General features: G+C 44.4%; 1 protein-coding gene across 1 annotated transcript in view; it reads left to right on the top strand.

The window, feature by feature from the left end:
* Positions 1 to 19965, top strand: part of LOC138513078 (acrosin-like) — a 503539-nt gene that overhangs the window by 397598 nt on the left and 85976 nt on the right. The window contains exon 4 of the mRNA XM_069627757.1: positions 12638 to 12783. Coding sequence (XP_069483858.1) covers positions 12638 to 12783 — 146 coding nt within the window. The remainder of the gene's footprint in view (positions 1 to 12637; positions 12784 to 19965) is intronic.

Raw genomic sequence — 19965 nt, 5'->3', positions numbered from 1 at the left:
ACACTACAGAAGGGCTCACCTTTCCATTTATGTTTATATTTTTACTGAACAAACATTTTAGTAAAGACGGTGGCAGGCATTTACAATAAAACATCATTTATTCCAGCAGAATAGCCCTCTTGATTTACACACTGGAACTTGGCAACTAGTATGTGCCCACAGTTTACTTGCATATAATATGTTAATGCAAACAAAGTCATAAAGAGCCTGAGCGTTTCTTCTTTGAGGTTGTTGCCAATTCTGTATTATTAAGTATTTCTGGGTATGTTTGCAGCCAGAACATTTTGGTTTTTATTAGTATTTCTGGTTATTTGGGAGAATTCCAATACATATGGTACCTCTCTTGTCCTAGAATAGTAATTTAAACATGTTCTCTGTATTATTAGTAGATTTTATTAATGTTGCAGCAAAGTGGAATAGTAATATGTCAAACTTATGACCATGGTTCCCTTCTGCCATGTCTTTTCAACAAGGCATGCTTTCTGATTTACATATTCATGTGGGTGTAGGACAGTAACGTGACATCAGATATATGTAACTTCACTGCATAAAGTGCATTGACAATCTACGACGTGGCAGAGCACCAGAGATGGCTCAGTACTGTTTTAGGGTGTTTCATTGAGCAGCAGCAGTTTTTCTGCAAAACAGTGACCTTCTTTTGTCTGTATTGATCTTCAGAAAAGAGCATATGGTTTTTATAAGGGATGCATAGCAAAATTAATAATCTGAAATCAATCAGGAGAGGTAGGATTAACGTTTTCTATGCTCCAGGGACCGAGTATGACATCACTGTTGGACAAAGGCTCAGGTGTCCAGTGATGTAACCCAGAGCCTAAGAGTGTCTCTGCCTGCTTGCTTGCTTGCTTACCTATGACACACACACAATGCATTCAGGGTTTTAAGAAAATATTTAATGTCCCTGATGGGTTTTTCTTTGAAAAACCAAAAAGAAGAGGGAAGCGCGGATATAGTACTCACTCTTATAATTTTATGTAGGGTGGTATTAGATCAATGATATCTTTTAGTACATAAACAAACTTACTAGAACCATTTTTTTGGTTGTACTTTAAGAACACTGAGGGAAACGTATGGATAACAGGTACAGCAATTGTGATATTATATTATGAGTATAAATTGTCTTTATGCTGTGGAATATAGAAGGTAATTGCGTGTATTGTTTGTGTTTACTATATTATACATTATTGAAGGTAATTAATGTTTGTATTGTTTGTATTTACTAGGGACAGATTATTGTTGTACCTTGTAATAATGAGTGCTAGGCAGACACATGCAAACATCTATCATACCTGCCCACAGAATCATAGCTCCACAATTCAGCTCAAGTGTTAGGGGAGGAGTTCTAGGAAAATTTTAGGGATCTAACGAAATATGTCAAGTTCATCTCCTGACAGTTCCAACCACATCTGCCACAGCCGGCTGTACCGGTGATCAACAACTCAGCATCTCTGCAGCAACTTTAAATTCTTTTTATTTAATTTTTCTCCTAGAATGTTGGTTCCATCACTTCGATGACCAACGAGATACCAACACTAATTGTCATCCGCAAGACAAGAACCTATTGGAGACCAACTCCAGTATCAAAAAGATGAGTAGCCATATGAGTCTTATGACATTATATAGAGTAGGGCATATGGACAAATGAACAGTTATTTCCTTCACTTCAGTCCCCCAAGAAGCAGCTAACAGGAACAAGAATGTTGTGTTGTATATGTGTCTGTTGTTTTCACTTTCTGGCCCTGATTATAAGTTTGCCGGTCCGGAAAAAAGTGTTGGTAACAACGGTTAATGGCACTTTTTCCAGACTGGCAAACTACAAGTCTGCCCGTAGGGGCAGTGAACTACCAGCAGGCCCTACCAGCAGATTTTTCAATGAAGCACCAGCACCACCATTACTAACTGTGCTGGTGCTTCAGTGTTCCCATTCCCATGGAGTCCTAACAGACTCACTCCATGGGAATGGGAACTTACCGTTCCTCCGCCGCCTGCAATATCCCAGTATTACCGGGATATCGTGTGGTGGAAACGGTAAGGTGAGTTTGCCGGTAACCCTCCGGTAGCACTGGGGTTTACCAGCAGACTCCTAACGGGTGCTGTCTCTTTTGTGTTGTTTTTGTTTAGGGGTAATGGAAATTGTGGGGGTTGGAAAGGGTAGGAATGTAAACATTTGTTATGTACTTTTTAGTGTTATAGGAGCTCTTAAAATGTTAAAACCCCTAACAAAAAGAGATACCGATTCAAATGAACTTTTAAATGAAGGGGTGGGTTTGGATGGTATGGTGAATGTGCATGGCTTTGCACCTGACAACATGTGGTTTAGGTACATCATGAGGGTGGGGAGAGAAAAGGCAGCAGACTGTTTGCTCATCCCCGCCACGCTTCTGGCATTCCAAGAGTATTTATTCCTGATTAGTTGTCACTACAGGTAGTATAATGTGTGGTGGATCTATCTTTGTGCAGAGTGAAGGGCTTATTTCAGGGACACGCCGCTCAAGATACTATAAACCAGTCACCGAACATGAATGTTTGGAAAAAGAGAAAAGATGTAGTCTGCATTCACAGTTGAAATTAGATGGTTTTGTAGACAACGAATGGGAGCAGGAGGAATGAGAAAATGTACTGAACAATAAGTAAAGAACATTAATGAGCAATGTTTAGAGATATGGAATCTATAAAAAGATTATTTTTTTTAAAAAAATTGGAGTGGTTGAAAACACAACAAAGACCTGTTAAGATCCAGTTACCTACACATTTTTCTTGTGTTTTAGGGGCAATGGAACTAGAAAATTCTCAGAAATGTGCTAATTCCTCTCTACTGTAGAGACCCCAAGCTCTTTTGCTGGACTCTAGGACTTAGATTTTTTACATGGAGAGAGTGAGACCCTTTTTTCCCATTCTCTCATGTATTTTTAATGTGATTTGAACTCTGTTTTTCTTTTGGTTGTGGAGTCTGACAAATCATCATCTTTTACATTTTGTCACACAGCACCTTCAGTACTATGACATAGGGAAGTCTTTCAGATTTCCCCAAGGCTTAAAAAACTTCTCTTTGATAAACTACTGTTTCCAAGAGCAGTGAAGTGAAATTGACTTTACCTACATTTGCAACTTTCTAAACCCAGCACACACTATCTTAAAATAGGGCGCTGGAGGGGTTACTTAGTATCCCCTTTGTCTAGCTTCTCATGTAACTTTTTTATGTTACCCTTTCCTCGATGAATGGCTTGTGGCAGTGATTTACTTTGAACTACCGTGGTGTGCATTTACCGCAGGCTGCGTTCGCAGCTGCAGTAAAGCACCCAAGGGTGCCATTTTTGTCAAAATGGCCCGGTCTTCTTATTTTGCCATTTCTTCTTGGAAAGGTCCTTCTTGAGATTTACTCTGTGCGCCAAACCAGGTTTGGTCCCTTTGTTCGTTTTGTCTTTGCCGGGATTCACGAGTGAACCACGCCTCTGTCTCCAGGTTGTCTGGTGGGAGCAGGAAGCGAGGGAGGTGCCGGAACTCCCTGTGCTTAGTCTCCTAGGAGAGAGGAATGCACTCTTAGGTGATTGACCAGCTGGCTGTCCGGCAAGGACAGCCACCCTGCTGGGTGACTGACAGCTAGGCTGGAATGAAAGGGAGAAACCTACTTAAAAGGTAAGGCTTTTTTGCTTTGAAGGCAGAGTCGACCACTGGATGAAGGAATCCAAAGAAGAACTTGAAGAGGACACCTGCTGCAACTCCTGGACCATTGGTTTGCCCGGTAAAGCACTGCTGTTGTGCTGAAACTCCAATTTTGTTTATCTAGAGAAGCCCTGCAAGGACGACTTCTCCCCTTGAGTTGGTGGGACCAATCAACTCCATAGTAAGCCACCTGGACATCCCCTCGGAGCTGGTTGAAATTCCACTGCCATTGCTGCTGGAACCAAATAGCCAGAGAGAGGAACACCAGATTGTGTGTGTTGCTTTTTAGTTTGCCAAGAGCTCCAGGAAGATCCTCCAGGCTCCCAGGAAGCAGGACTGACCAAGCCTGAGCCACCTCAACAGAGTTCTGGACCCCAGATGCAAGGAAAGCCCATCTCAACAGCCAAGTGTCCACGGTGTTGCTATTTGCTTAGACGTGAGGAGCTTAAACCGCAAAGTACCACTGGATAGAAGATGGTCCTTTTCTGTCACTGACGGTCCCGTTGCAGTGCAGGAGTCCTCCAAACGTCCTCCCTCTTGTCCCCACGACTGAGGCCCAGGAACCCTTACTGATTTAGAAATATTAACAGTGTGTTTTTTGGAGTGTATTTGTGTGTTACTATTATATTTCCCCTTCTGAAGAAGGCTTACTCTAACTGACTGTTAACTATTAATAATTGTTTAATCAAGAAACCTTGTGTGTAAGAGTTTACTTGAATACTTTTCACTCTGAATCTCTGTGCAACTTCCCTACAGCTCACATTGACACCTCTTGAGATGAGCCTGGCTGCTCAATCATGCTACCAACCTGTATAGTACAGACTTATAACAAAGGTTGGGTTCCTATTTCCAGGAGGTCAGGGTTGTTGTAGTGCACCCCAAGGGTACTGCATACAATCTTGCCTAACAGGCACCATGCCAGTTGGGACTAAAAGTAAACTATACTAGAACTTTGCATGTTGCAGACTTGGTCAATGGGACCTCTCCTTTCCTTGCTTACTACTGGGTCTGCGGAACCCTGGATTACCTTCAACTTGCAACGGCCTGGAAGGGAGTATATAGCATTTCTAACTTGCACTCCCCAGTCCTGGTTCTCCCCAGAACACATCTGGTAGTTTCTAATGTGCCACCCCAGGCTACTTTTGCGGCCCCTCTGTTCCCTCCCTCATTGAGTGCACCTGGACTTCAAACTTTGGAAGGACGTAAAATGGCTGAACTTTTGAGATGATCTACTCGAAGCAATTACCTCTCATCGGCTTCTTCAGAGGCAATAAAGAAGGCACCTGAGCACTTCAGACTTTTTTTTATCAGACAAAGATGGTCTTCGCCTCTCCCCTGGCTCCGGGTATCCAAGCCATTGCCAATGCTAAATGGCTACAGGTCACCCGGTATGAACTCATTCAATTGGTTGATGATTCACAGTCTGCCTTTAATGCCATACATGAGGAGATGAGGGTCCTATGCAAAGCATTGCATGATCTGTGTGAGGCATTGGAGAGAGAGAGAGGGTGGATTCAAAGTTGACACTTGGGCTGAGTCGCCCTTCGCCTGGGATCCATCATGGCAGAGTCTGACTGAAGATATTGATGCCACTTTTTATTTTTCTGCTTGTCTTGTTCTGTTCCTGCAAAGTACTTTTAAGATGCTGTTCTGCTAATTTACCTGAAACAGCTGCTATTATGTCGGTCACTCTGTCCACAGGTAGGCCACTGCCATTTCAAACCATATAGGCATGCAGACTGAGTTAGGGTTAATTGGGCCTCCAGGTGTTGTTTTGTTTCCTCTACCAATCAAGATAATTATGTGGAATGTTGGGTAGATTGTGTGGAAAATGGTGGGCGGTTGTTTTTGTCTTGTACACCAGAGGAAAGTGCTTGATGTGAAAAGAGCATGTATGATGTATGTAAGGTATGGGTCCCCAGAGGTGGTTCTCTCAAGGAACGAGAAATTAATATGCTAGTTAATAAATTAATTAAAGGGGGGGATATTGGGGTAGATGTTTTAGGTCCCAACATGGAAAACAGGTTCACACTACTTGAATTGTACTAGGCCATGGTGTGGCTGAGTTAGATGCAATGTTCCAACTAAATATTTGTTCAATGTAGTTCAAAGAATTGAAATGAGTGTTACTCTGTATTTTTGTTGGATGCATTTTTAGAGTCACAGCAGGCAGCAACATGAGTAGCAGTGCCATGGATACAATGTATTGTGCAATGTACAATTTGTAGGGCTGAGAAGAACGTAGTGGGGAGCTTTTTGCATGCGATTGAGGAGTTAATTGAAGGCGAAACTAACATGTATGAATTCAACAATGGTTTAAATTGCAGACACATTTGGGGCATTGGGAAATATGGGGTTTATTGTGGATACATAAAGACATTGCAGAATGCAGGTTTCACCTATTTGGAGTTTTAATATGGCACAGAGTTCCTGGATTCGTAGGAATTCGTTTTTTGCCTGGTTTTGAAAGCTGGATGACATAAATCACTGAAGGGGGTAGAATGTAAACCACATATGAGCAGTTGTGATAACATCGCAAAGGGCTGTAGCCATTTGTTAGGTTTTTATGGACGGATTTGCTTCTTAGATGCAAAGTGTAATTTCCCTGAGTGCACAAAGACTTGTTTTTTTGATGACCAGAAAGGTACAGTTACATAGAGCATTACATTGAGATCTGATGGTTTATGGGTTTACAGGGAAATAAGTAGAATTCATGCAGAAGGCTATGACTTGAAATGGTGGTAGCAAATAGAATTACGTACAGGAATGCAGAAAACATTGTATTTGACTCGTGGAGCATCTGGGAGGATAAGGATTTTGACTGCTGCTTCAAATGAATGCTCACTTATTTCTCTTACCCCCGATGCCATAACGTGTTTATGGAAAGCCTTGCCCAATCATCATTTGGGTAAAATGTGTTTCTGTCACATGGTCTGAAAAATAAACTGAGTTAGTCATAGATTATAAGTGTATTATGTGGGGTACATCATGACTGACGAGGGAAAAGGATTACGTGTCATAAAGGGTTGCACTTTGGGAACACATCCAATGGGGTTTTAGAGCTAGGGGGATTAAATTACTTTGTTTTAGAGTTAGCCAATGGAGGGTTGGGGGGATGACGTTGTAACACAATATTTGTGAATCAGTAAATGGCCTAACTGGGTATATAAACTGTAACTTTGTTGTCATTCGGGGAGCTGGTTAGTTTTCAGCTCAAATGAACGGACTAGCCCCTCCCAATCATTAGCATGCAATAAATGAGCTTTTCTGATAAAAATGCGGATGTCTTTCTTTCACATTCTACCACATTCGAATGCTTTAGTAACTGCCTTTCAAAACTGATGAATATGGTATGTTTCAATGCAAGTCTCTTCTGCAGGTTTGCATGTGAACTAAATGTATGTCATTGCAATGTCATCGCACCATGTAGGGGTGGTGTGTAGAGCGAAAAGGGGCAATGGCTTGGTAATATATCAGGCCTACCATTCATCATGTGCTTCTTTAGTTGCTGGCCCTTATATGTTTATGCCATCAAGTGCCATTGCGCTATAAAGAGTAAGATAGAGATGATCATATATCCGCCTAACACATTAATGTTACTGAAGAACGTGTTGTGTGTAGTGCTTATACCCGCCACCCCTTGTAATCATCATACAGGATACCTCTGGCATACTTCACAGAGAAGGTATTAACCCTGCATATGGGCTGGTATAATGCCACTGCCTATTAGCTGATGAGTTCCTTGTTTTTGAAGTGTGGCAGTTAGTTACCTGTTCTGCCAGGCCTTTACAACTCGTCCCTTCTGCCTACAGAGAATCAGAAGCTGCAGGCACTCACTCCCCCAAATGTGCATGGTGTGCCAGGGTAAGTCGTGCTTCAAATGGAAAATCTGGCAAGCAGCACTAAAGGCACGAGAAGTTGTGCTAAAATATTGGCAACTTTTGTCCAAGTTACTTGGGCGAGCTGGACCGGACAGTGGGCTTTTATCTCCCATGAATGCTTAATAAGGGCAGGCACAGGAGCATGTCACAGTGTTGGTTTTGAGTTTGGATTAATGAGTGCATACACAGATCATGGTAATGCTACGAACATTGTTGAGCTGAACACCCTCAATAGCCGTGGCAGCTTGGTGTGTATTTAGATTACATAGCTGCCAAGGTGGGAGGCAATAACGGTGATGCCATGAGGGCATAGGGCAGTCGATGGATAAAGGGTGAAATAGAAATCCTCTTTAGGGAAACTATGTGGGATACAGGTAAGTGTTCAAGAGACTTGTCACAGAGGCTGAGGAGGCAGTAGAGCAAGACAAGACAGAACAATGAAAAGCCCATCAGAAATTCAGGCAAGCAACTGTCCTGACAATGGCTACACACCTACCAGCGATGTCCTGTCTCTTCCCCATACAGAAGAAAAGTCTTTGTTGAAGATGTGAGGAACGTATTGCATGCACAGCAGACACCACCAAGCACATGTGTGCAATAAAGTTGCCAGATGCGGATGCCTAAATGACATTCATGTCGCCTGAGTAGTGCAGAAGACAACCTGCCACTTTTGACACAGGAGTCCAGTACTTATTGCATCACAGATGTTACCCCAGCAGGTCTAGGTTCCAAGCTGCCCATGCTGCAGATCTCCACATCTACCACAGGCACACCTGCATCTATGTCTCAATCTGTAACATTTTGCACAGGACGCCTGGTCCATCACACATTACTGGGCCTGCTGAGAATGTGGGCCCTGATATTTATTTGCGGTTTTATAATGTGCTGCCTGCAAGCCAATGATGCTCCAAAGAAGGGAAAGAGGCCAGGCGTTTGAGGGTGGAGGGGAGAGGGAGGACGGGTAAGGGAGGTGTCTAGGAGGAGGAAATGGGAGCAGGGAGGAAAAAGAGGAAGAGCAATGCACGACTAAGAAGTCTGGTGGTCAGTTACACTAAAAGCAGCTTTATGGAGGCTGAATTGCAGTAACTGTGGTAGAAAGCATTTAAGCAAGGAAATATTTCATACACATAAATAATATTGATACTAAACAATGGGTATCATCCAATGCCCAGAGTAGCTTTAAGAGCAATATTAAACCCATAACTAATACTGAAAAGTGGGACATCAAAAGATGCAAATTGGAAAACCGTGGGGAGCTGCCGGCACTGAGCAGGCAGGGAGAAAGGCTGTTGATTAGGGGTATCGCAGGGCAGGTAGCAGAGCAGAATCATGGCTAGGGGGCAAGTAGATATCCCAAAAGGTTCAGGTGAGAAGAGATATAAGCAGATGTTGGACAGATAGCCTTCCTGCGTGCACCTAGTGATGTTAGGGCCAAGTGCGTCTGCCCTAACATCAGTATTTGGTGGGACACGTAAGCATAGAGGCTCCTCTACCAGTGATAGCCAGAGGACTAGAAAGGAGGCTAGGGAGGGCTCCCACTAACTTGACCCTGCAATTATTCCACTCTCTACAACCCTGACCCTGTGTTAATCGAAGATTGCAATTTTTTTCTCACGATGCCAATGTATTTCCTAGCAGAGCTTCGTTAATGCTGACATATTGGTCCTTTCGTAAAAAAAAAAAAATGTATCCACTGATCATTGTAGGTGTTCATTGAGTGAGTTATATGTTTGTCTTTGCATGTTCAGTATCTGTTTCTGTAGGTGTTCATTTAGAAAAGGAGCTCTTAGCATGCATATGGTTTGGGTGGGTGAGTACCAAGCGGGGCTGGCAATATTAAGTGTTTGCCATTTTCGTGATCAGAAGCGCTGGCTTTTGGGGGTTCGCGGTTATGTTAATGAGGTGGAAGCAGAGTCTGCAGATGTTTGGCAACCACTGCCTAATCCCTTCTGTATTTATGCATTCCTCGAGCCAGTCATCATTTGGGTGGTAACAATGGGCCTCATTACGACTCAGGCGGTAAGGGGTTTACGGCGGCGTAAACAGCGCCGACCCTTACCGCCTGATTCCGAGGTCCCTTAGCGCCATGGAGGTTTTAACACCTGCTTTTAGCAGGTGTTAAAATCCATGGCGCTAAGGGACCTTGATGTTAATTACGCCACCATAATTTACGGTGGCGTAATTAACGCCTTCCCCACTCCCATTATGCCCTATGGGGCAAAAATGGGAATGGGGAAGGTAAATGGGGATTGGGGACTTACCGCCCCGCCAACCTCGGAATGGGGCGGTAAGTCCGCCAACCACCATGGCGTAAACGTAGTTTACGCCATGGTGGTAAAGGTACGACCCAGGCGGTAACTTACCGCCTGGGTCGTAATGAGGCCCAATATGTGGATTGGACTCTAACGTATGGACTGCAATTCAGTAGTTGCACATTTTGGGCGACTTGGGTTTCCTCGATAGGGTCTCCGGGGTTATCCATGTGTTGTGTTTATGTGGGATAAGATAAATTGAGGGGGGACCGCAAACACTCGTGATGCGATATGTGGGGGCAGGGTCTAAAAAGGGTCTTGAGCAGAATCAAATCCCAAGTAGATAGTAAACCTTTAAAAGAGGTTGAAGCCTATGTTATTAAAATAGTGACCTAACAGAGCCACTCGATTTTTCATATGTGTAATGAAAGGGAGTCAATTCTACTTTAAAAGACGCATTAAAATAGAATTGATGTGAATACAAATATTGAACAAAATAAATATATTTAAACCTAAATTACAATACCAGATCAGAATAGGTCAGTGTAACATGAAATTCCAAAATTCTTTTGAAATAAATCCATACTTCTTACTCACTAATTAAAAGCATTCTAATGACAATACTTTAATACGTGTTGAAAAAATCAAAGACTGTATTCTTATAATTTCCCTTCCTGGTTTGAAAACAACCTAATATCAAATTTCTTTAAGATTCTAAATGTCGCTGAAAATGGCATTTACTGATATGATATGGCATTTGTAACGCCTATACACAAGTGTTTCAAGGTGCGACGAGGCAAGGAATGGGGCACAGAGGGAGGACAGAGACAACAATCTTACTACGCCAAGTGACATTAAGATTGTGCAAGTGCCGGGGGTGGCGAGGGGAAAAGTGCCAGGGGAAAGGAAAGGGGGCAGTGCTGTACATGGGATCAAAACAATAACAAGAAGTGCGGTCAGCAGGTGGCAGGTGCAAGGGTAAGTGCAGATAGCAGGTGTCCAAAAGTGCAGGTAGTGGGGCTGTAGGGTTACAGATACAGACCCAAGTGCAAGGGTTGCCATGAGACAGTGTGTGTGTGCAACTGGGCGGGCAGGGACCTGGGCCCGAAATCAGAAGGTGGCCAGGTGACCAGTGCAATATCAGACAGGAAATCAGCAGGGGAGAGGAAGAGAGAAGGCAGAAGCAAAGAAGAAGGTCTTGAGGTGCTTCCAGAACCGGAGATGGTTCTCCTCAAGTTTCAGAGAGGCAGGGATGCTGTTCCAGAGGGAGGCCCCAGCCGAGGAAAGAGATCTACCACCAACTCATTGCTTGGAGAAGAGACTTGATCCTTGCAGCCACTGGGAGCCAATGTAGAGATTTCAGTGCTGGAGAGATACAATCCCTGGGCTTGAGGCCAAGGACAAGTCTTGCAGTCCTGTTCTGGATAAATTGCAGAGGGCGGAGAGTAGAAGCAGGCAGATTTAGAAAGAGGCTGTTGCAGTAGTCCAGCCTAGAGAGAACCAGAGCTCTAGAGACAGTGAGCTTCTGGGGGAAGGAGAGGAAAGGAAGAATACCTCTGACGAGGTGCAGTTAGTAGTTTGACTTCTTAGAGATGTCAGAGATGTGAGGAGAAAAGGAGAGTGTGGAGTCGAAGAGGACCCTGACGTTCTTAGCCTCACAGGTGGGAGCAGGAAGAGGAGGCTGGTCAGAGAGTGGCATGATAGGAGGCTGCAGGTGTGCTGATGAGGAGAATATCAGTCTTACTGGCATTAAGGCAGAGATCGTTGGCAGCACACCACTCCTGGATAGCAGACAGACAGTCAGAGATGAGAGAAGGAGAAGAGGTGGCAGCGGGGAGCCTGAAAACGAGGAGAATGTCATCCGTATAGCACTGAAAGTTGAAGCAGAGAGCGGCAATGCAGTGGGCGAGAAGTGGCAGGTATTGGTTGAACAGCCAGGTAGGGAGGTTAGACCCCTGGGGAACACCACAAGTAGAGTGAGATAGAGGAAAGTAAGCACCCAAATTGGACCTGGGAGGGTCGATCAAAGAGGAACAAGGTCAGCCAGGCCAGGCCCTGATAGGTGATACCCAGGTTATCACGGGGATGACTGAGCTGGAGAAGAGCAGTATTGCCACTCGTATTTTTATTTGCGTCACTGCCAGGAAGAAATTTAGTTGGGGCAGTCAGTTCAGATAGCCCTGACAGAGCCCTGGCAATATTTGGAGACTGTCGGGGCTGGGCCCTAGATAGCCCCAGCAAACCTAAAGCCCTAGTTTTATCCCTAACCTTTCTAAATTGTGCTGCAATCTATTTATTATCATTCTGTTCCTGAGAAATAGTAAAGTACTTTACTACCTTTTGGTGGAGTTGCTTATAAATGTACTGCAACCAACCAACGCAGGCTTCCAATTCTTTACAAACACAGACCCATGTTTACGGCGTTGCTGCTCTTAATGGTGGCATTAGAATACCAGTGGTATGCAGTGGTGGGAGAGGGAAGGGTACCCTCCACTTAAATAAACTAAAAAAACAGAATGCGACTAGCAGCATTTTTACTGCCAGGATACTATAGCTTTCCTTTTTCACATAGAGCCATTTAGGAGTCAATGGCTACGTCATTGATACATCGTTGCCCTGCCATGGCACAGGACCATTACTTAGATGAAAGGAATCAAAAGGAGAGGGAGTGACATTTTTATTTTACTTTGGTTTTTGTTTCCTTAATTCTTACCCAGTTTACACCAAAGGATTGTGTCTAGAATCATACAAAAAGGGGCTTGGTAGGGACAGTAAGCAATGACAATGAACCTAATACATTTTCTTTCACATGTCTCTTTTCAGTGTTTACTGTAGCAGACGAGCTGCTGGAAGCCAACATCAGCTTTGTGGGCTTAGAACGTTGCAATAGCATCACCTGGCATGATGGGGCCCTGTTTCCATATAACCTGTGTGCAGGATACGGTGAAGACGAAATCGACAACTGCCCGGTAAGTACCAGAAAGAGATCTGCAGGATGGTGTTCAACAATGCCCAGGCCGTGTCGTTTGAACGGGTTCTGCCTGCTTGGAGGTGTGTTGATTGCCTCACATATTTACATAACATAACATCCGGGGTTACAGAGAAATATTTGTCGTGCATTGTTGTTAATCTGTGATGTCATTCTGTGCAGATTGGCTCCCCAAAACTCAGCTGATTCTACTGTCATTTACCAGCACGTCAATCAGAGGTTTTTGCAAGCAAACCCTTTGTTCCTGAATCATGTGAGCCCCCAAATGAATCTGAATAACTTGCAAACAGACAGAACATGAAACATATATGAACCTGTGTGTGTCCTCTTGGTTTTTCCTATGCAGGAGCATTTGTCCTGCCATTCTTACACATCCTGCAGCTCCCTTTGGCACTGACTGCTTAAAGCATTGTGAGCAGGGCAGTGCCAGAGACACCTGTAGGCATGCCTGCCTACTTCACGGTGTTATGCTCTTCTCTGGGTTTCCAGGGAAGAGCGTGGAGTCTCCGGGATTTCCGTCCCTTCCAGTAACTCTGCCCACACCTCGATGTGATTGGCTACAAAAAGACAGATAGTAGCCAATCACATTGAGGTATGGGCAGATGCGAGTAAACCTTGCTCAGATAGGTGTCATTTGACGTTGATTTTTCTTTTTGTTTAAAAGTGGGTGGAGTCTTGGGGAAAAGGGGGCAGGGCATCCAATGCCATCATCCTCTGGGTTTTTCTTTAGCAAATGTAGGCAGTTATGCCAGGCTATAAGGCACCATGTCCCTGCACGTAAAACCCTCAACTGGTGTCTGTGTCCTTTCTTAATGGGTGTGAGGAAAAGGCTGGAGAGGGACAGCAGAAACTGCATTTAACGACACAGTGGACAATGCTCTCCCCCTTTTGGCATCATGGTATCACCTTGAGAGTTAATACAAATGTGTTATAGAGTGCCTGAGCAGTCATTATTGCTGAAGACTATTGTCGTGCTCTATTTATAGGTCAAAGGTTCAAATCACACATTGATAGGTTTGTTTACACTAATAATTACTTTAATGAACACTTTCATTAAATCAATAATATTCGCATTTACATGGGGTGACTTTCATCAACATGAATGATGTTCCCCAAACTCCAAGATCATTTCCCTTTTTCTTTCCAGTGTCAAAAAGTATATTTTGTTGAAAAATATACATAAAATGAGTCACTAATAAGGTCAGATTAGGGTAAAAATATATCCATTAATTGTCTCCACGCAACACTTGTTCTGAAGCACATTGTATGAAGCATAAAACAAATATGTCATCAATTATGCCACAAAAATAATGAAAACCTTTAATCTCAATATGTGCTGTGACAAGGTCACCTGTAGAGTAAAATTGGGGAGTCCTGGTATGAGGGGTAGTAACCCACTCCATGATGCAACCCCTGGAGGCAGTATAAGGGGATCTCACATGGTGCCTCAGTCCTTTCTTGAGTGAGCCAAGAGTAAGAGGACCCCATGTCAGTTTGTGGGAAATATGCTTCATGAATGCAGAGAGTAAGGCAGCTTCCTTAAGGCCAGAGTCAACCCCCATGTCCCCAGGGAGGAAACCCTGAGAAAATCAACCCCAGAACTACTGCTTATTCCCCACAAATACAGTAAAATAACCAAATATGAGGCAATAATGGACACACCCCAGTAGGGAATGAGACCAGGACCAAGTGCGGGTGAACTAAAAGACAAGTCTTTATATAAAGTAAATGGGGCACGCAAAGGACTCTGCTTACTCCGAGAGCGCTCTGCCCAAAAAACAGAAAATACATGTTATATTACAAAAACACGTCATCTATGATGTGTGCTATAGGGGATACATTCAGTAGCATTCATTGGACAGAGAGGACTGGCCAGCATGTAGTACATATGGATGGTGCTCCTTGATTGGCTGGTTTCAGATTGTAACTTTGTGGATCATGTGGGTCAGCTGGGCTCATCTGGAAGGTGTGCGTGGGGTCAGGCGAAGTCCACATTGTTGTGATTTAGATTATCTAACATTTTCCCTTTTGATAACACATATCTTGAGCATTATTTATACATCTCGACATGTAATATATATCAGTAAACTTTTAACCTGGACACTAAAAAAGTAGGGGTACATAGGTTCAGGTGCCTTATCTAACACAGTATTCCAATAACACATTTATCAAGTATCTCTTTGGATCTATTGTGGGGTGTTTTACAATCTGTTAGTACAAGAAGAATATATGGCCACATGGGATTAGTGTTAGGGGGTAAACCAGGGTGGCACATGGTCAAGGGGCATGCAACTATTACATGAAAAGAGGTGTGGGGTTAGGGGGTTTGTGGTCTATATTTCTTTAAAAGGGGACTGTTTGTGCAGAGACGGGTTTGTGGAGACAAATGTTTTTTTCCAGGACCAGTCTCCGGCCCGGTCACACACAGGGCAGTGATGTAAAAGGAGGATGAGAGATAGTTTGTTACTTTTCGTGCCCAAGCTTCTGTGAGAACAGGACAGCAGCAGAGACGACAGAGGGGAGGAGGTGGGGGATTTTCATGCTGGCTGAGTGCGGAGAATGAAGGGGGGAGATGCAGGCTGGCTTTCTGCATTTACATGTGGCCTAGTAGAAAAAGGAATCATTAACTAAACAAAATGGGGTCTCTTGGCTTGTATGCCATGCACGGTTATGTGTCATTCAATGGGTACCACACACCTTGGCCAGAGTTGCGTTGTCAGCCGCGGAGTGAGCATATCGTGTGCATTCAGTAGGAATGAAGGGTGTCAGGGAGACCCTTCCTCCTTTGCATTCCCCCCCTTTCATTACTTAAGTAACGAATATTGTAATTCTCCCAAACGCTTTCATTTGGCTTCCTCAGTTACTGCCTCATCCCAAGCCAGAGTGCCCTTTCTTGGCATTCAAGCCCGACACACCACACCAGGCTCTCCCCTGTCCGTGCATATTCATCTGGGGTACAGGTCATGTAAATACAACCACCATCCCCCTCTAGGTCTACCTATACCTCATCATACCATTCTAATTCACGGGGCTCCTTAATTGTGGTATGCCAAAATGAGTCCACAATATACCCAGTGTTGTATATTGCAGTCATTCTATATCTTAGTTTTGAATCTTCTCCGGTTTGGACCTGGGCTTCATGTGTCATTTGTACTACTCCTGCTGTGCTGCCCATTGACACCATTATCATTGCAGTGTTAGGTATGGATTTTGCACAGAACCTGAGACCCAATTGGCACACACAAAAAATCAGGAGGAAAAAGACAATGGGCCTCATTACACGGTAGGCGGTAAGGGATTACCGGCACCGGTAAGGGCACTGGTGCCAGTAATCCCTTACCGCCCTACTACGAGGTCCCTTAGCGGGTCCCTCCCCTAACGCCTGGTTTTACCAGGCGTTAGGGAAGGGACCCGCTAAGGGACTTCAGAGCTAATAACGGTACTACAAATTGCGGTACCGTTATTAGCTCCTTCCCCATTCCCATTGAGCCCTATGGGGGCTCAAATGGGAATGGGGAATGGTTCCCGGAATGGGGACTTACAGGGTCCTCCAGGGTCGGAATGACCCGGTAAGTCCCTATTCCGAGAACACAGACCCAGAATGCGGTAAGGGGGTAGCCATGGCGCTAATAGTGCCATGGCTACCGCCTACTGTGTGATGAGGCCCAATGATAGGTATCAGTAGCTTTCTGGTCATTCGAAGCCAGGATGGGACCCACTCAAACAGATTGTTGAACCACATGCTGGGCTGTACCCCTCCTTCTTTCTTCATCCTTTCACCGAGGTTATGCACCGCTGCTACCACATGGTATAGTGTCTGTTAGGGTTGGCTCTTATACTTGCATGTGTGCTGAGCCAGGATTGATGTCACCATCAGAATGTAGGCTGTGAGTCTGGAGTGTGAGATTAGAATGTTTGGGGTTGAATGGGTTCTAACCCAGGCAGTTAGATTATGTGAGCCTGGGTGGTGGGAGCCAGTGGGCTCCTGTCCCTTTCCTCTTTATCTCCTAATGACTTGTTGACATCTGATCCTGTAACCTAAGAAGCTAATAAAGTAACCACTATGCGTACCTGGCCTGTGTGTCCTGAGTGTCCCTTGGAGTGAACCCTATGACCAAGAGCCGGTCATAACAATTGGCGACGAGGATGGTCCAAGGTATGGTGAAGGAGGACCTTGGAGTGGACACCAAGTGAAGCAAAAGGAGATGCAGGTACCTGTGTGATGTCATGTGGGAGAGGAGAAGAGACTCTGCTGCGGGGGGTGCAGGCAAGAGGACAAGTGAATGAAAGGAGAGAGGGAGAGCCCACTGCCCCCCATAGACTGTTTGTGCCCACCACCCAGGGCTGTTTGAGCCAGCCCACCAGGCTGGAAGGGACAGCCTGTCAGAGGAGACTCCTGGGAAGAAGGTAGAGTGCCCTGTTTGAGGCCAGGAGTCATTAGAGGCTGTCCAAGAGTCTGGAGAAATGGAAAGCACCCAGGGCTGGAAGGGACAGCCTGTCAGAGGAGACCCCTGGGAACAATGGAGAGTGCCCTGTTTGAGGCCAGGAGTCAGTAGAGGCTGTTAAAGAGTCTGGAGAAATGGAAAGCACTCAGGGCTGTTTGAGTCAGCCACCAAGTACTTCTTTAGTCAGCCCCCAGGGCTGTTGCAGGCGGCCACCCAGGGGTCTCAGAAGCACCCTGCCCCATGGAGCCTGGGGCAAGGATGGCCTGTTGGAGTCTGCCAGGAGCAGGCCCCCTGGTACATGAGGAGACATTGGCAGTGTTGCATGAGGCTGCCCAAGTGTGCCACCATTTCCTGAGTGACTATACCAGCATTATTTAAAAAGGGGAAGTGTAATTTCCATGCCAAGTAAGCGTAATTGTGCCTTTTATGCACCTGGAGGCTAAAGGTTTTAATGAGAATAGACGCTATGCTGATTTGGTCTGAGGTGGGGACCATGCAATGAGAAAATGGTTACTGTTTGGGTTTGGGTATGATAGTAGTTTTTGGGGATGATTTGTTTATGCTTGCAGAAGAAATTTTGGAGTTTCATTTAAAAGTAAAATGTCATAATGGATTGAGCAACAATGTGGCAAGCAGTGACTGAAGAGTACTGTTGTGCATTAGTAGTGAATTACCATGAGAAGTATTAGTGAGAATGATGTTGCACTTAGAATAGGAGATGCATTTTATTTTAGATGTAACCATTTTGAGGCATTGCAGGTTGGTTTTAGAGTTGGCCCCAGTTGGCAACATGGACGTTTAGGTCTCATTTAAAGTCGGTTTCCACATTTGTGTTGTGACAGGGGTTGTGTGTGAGTGGCACATATGAGGTTGATTGAGGTGGACAATCAAAGGGTGTTGATCCTATTATGCTTAGTATAACGTTTTGAGGCATTTTAGCATATTAGGTTGCCTGTTTAATGGCGACATGGACTTTTAGAAAATGTGACTTGGATGTACTATGTTTCAATATTCTGATCATCCTAACACTATGTTTTGCTTGTGTGTGTGTGTGGTGTGAGATTTGTGATCTTAAAGCACAATAAGAGTGATGTTGGTCATTAATGGTTACCACAATCTTTGAGTCATTTCAGCATTTAGAGTTGCCCATGCTTTGGCAACATGGACTTTTAGGAAATGAGATCTGAAATTTATAATGTGATTATTGATATGTCATTGCAATGCTTACTATAACCATTTTTGAGGCATTGTAGGTGTGATGTTTTGTTTGTGCGTGCATGGATGTGCAACCCATGATGACTGCCAGAGTGACTGCAGCGCTCCTTAGCAGTTAACATTCTATGCCGGGGTTGTCTGTATTTTGAACATCCTGTGTTTGTGTGTGTGTCGTAGCAGTATGTGAATGTTTTAGTGTTGGTGCATGACCAGTGTTGGGTTTTGAAATCTTTTATTGTTTTTGGAATATGTTTAAATTGATGTACATGACCAGGGTTGGTCAGGGGACTCTGCGGAGTTGGAGGTGTTTGGTGTTTTGAGGCCCTGTGGGGTTAGTGATGTTACTAGTGGTAGGCTAGTATAGACGCTAGTTGGAACTTTGATTAATTGGTTAGTGACTCTGAGGGGTCCAGAGGTACCTAGTAGGAGACTAGTACCATAAGCTTTGCAAAGCTGTGTTTTTGTGATGATTGGTGGCTCTGAGGAGTTCACATGAAACCTAGTGAAGCTTTTATGTTGTTTTGGATTGTGGCTCTGCGGAGCAGTCCAGAGGCATCTAGCAGGGGACTAGTGCCTGAAGCTGTGTGAAGCTTCTATGTTGTTTTTGAAGGTGTCTAGCTCTGCGGAGTTTACTTGAAGCTGTGTGAAGCTTTGATGTTTTTGGTGACCCTGGAGTTGTTAAGGTCCAGGGATTGCTTGGAATTCTGGAGATGCAAGTTACATTGCATTTAGTGTTTTCTTTTAACTTTAGGTGACTTTTGGAATTGTTCTTGAGTCCGCTCTTGATTAATTTCAGAAGCCTGGCAACGTTTCATCTGCAGCTGTGTTCACTTTGGGGTGTTTATTTGGTTTTGAAGGGCTCATTTGTCTGGCCAACATTTGTAGCGTCATGCTGGTGGTGGTTGTTTAGTGACAGCTGGTTGCGTTTCTTTATTGGTGTGATGAGGTGAGTGACTGGTGATTAGGTGTGTCTGTGTTGCTTGAATTTTGGAATGGATTTGACAGCGGCATGAGTTGTGACTGTGGTTTCTTGGTGACCCAGGTAGATTGGTGGGTTGTTAGTAAGTATCTTGCGCAGTTATTACAGTACCTGGTTTTTCCCGGTTTTGGGAGTTAGTACTCGGAAGTGGCAGTCCGAGGTTCCTGTGTGGCAGAGAGGAACGGAAGGAGCTTTGTGTTTGGTTGGTCTTGGTAGTGTTGTGGTTTGTTTGCCGAGGTGGGCGGTTAGTGCTCGAAAGTGGCAGTTCGAGGTTCCTTTGTGGCAGGCGGGAACGGAAGGCGATTTGTGATGTTTTGATTGGTTAGGAATGTTAGTTGTGGCGGCTGGGACTGTCATAGGATGTTAGTTACACCTGTTTGTTCAATCTCTGGGGTTAGCGGAACTCTGCTGAGAGTGAGGTGTGTCTTGCTGTTGTGAAAGTGTGTGTTGTTCTTTATGCAAGAGGAGGAGGTGTTAGGGTTGCTTTCTCTAAGTGTGTGTTTGAGGTGTGTTTGTTTGTTGT

This window comes from Ambystoma mexicanum, chromosome 12, assembly GCF_040938575.1.
Source record: "Ambystoma mexicanum isolate Mex_15411 chromosome 12, UKY_AmexF1_1, whole genome shotgun sequence".
In the NCBI taxonomy this organism is placed as follows: domain Eukaryota; kingdom Metazoa; phylum Chordata; class Amphibia; order Caudata; family Ambystomatidae; genus Ambystoma; species Ambystoma mexicanum.
Note: the sequence above shows the minus strand (reverse complement) of the source record. Positions and strands in the feature narration are given on the sequence as shown.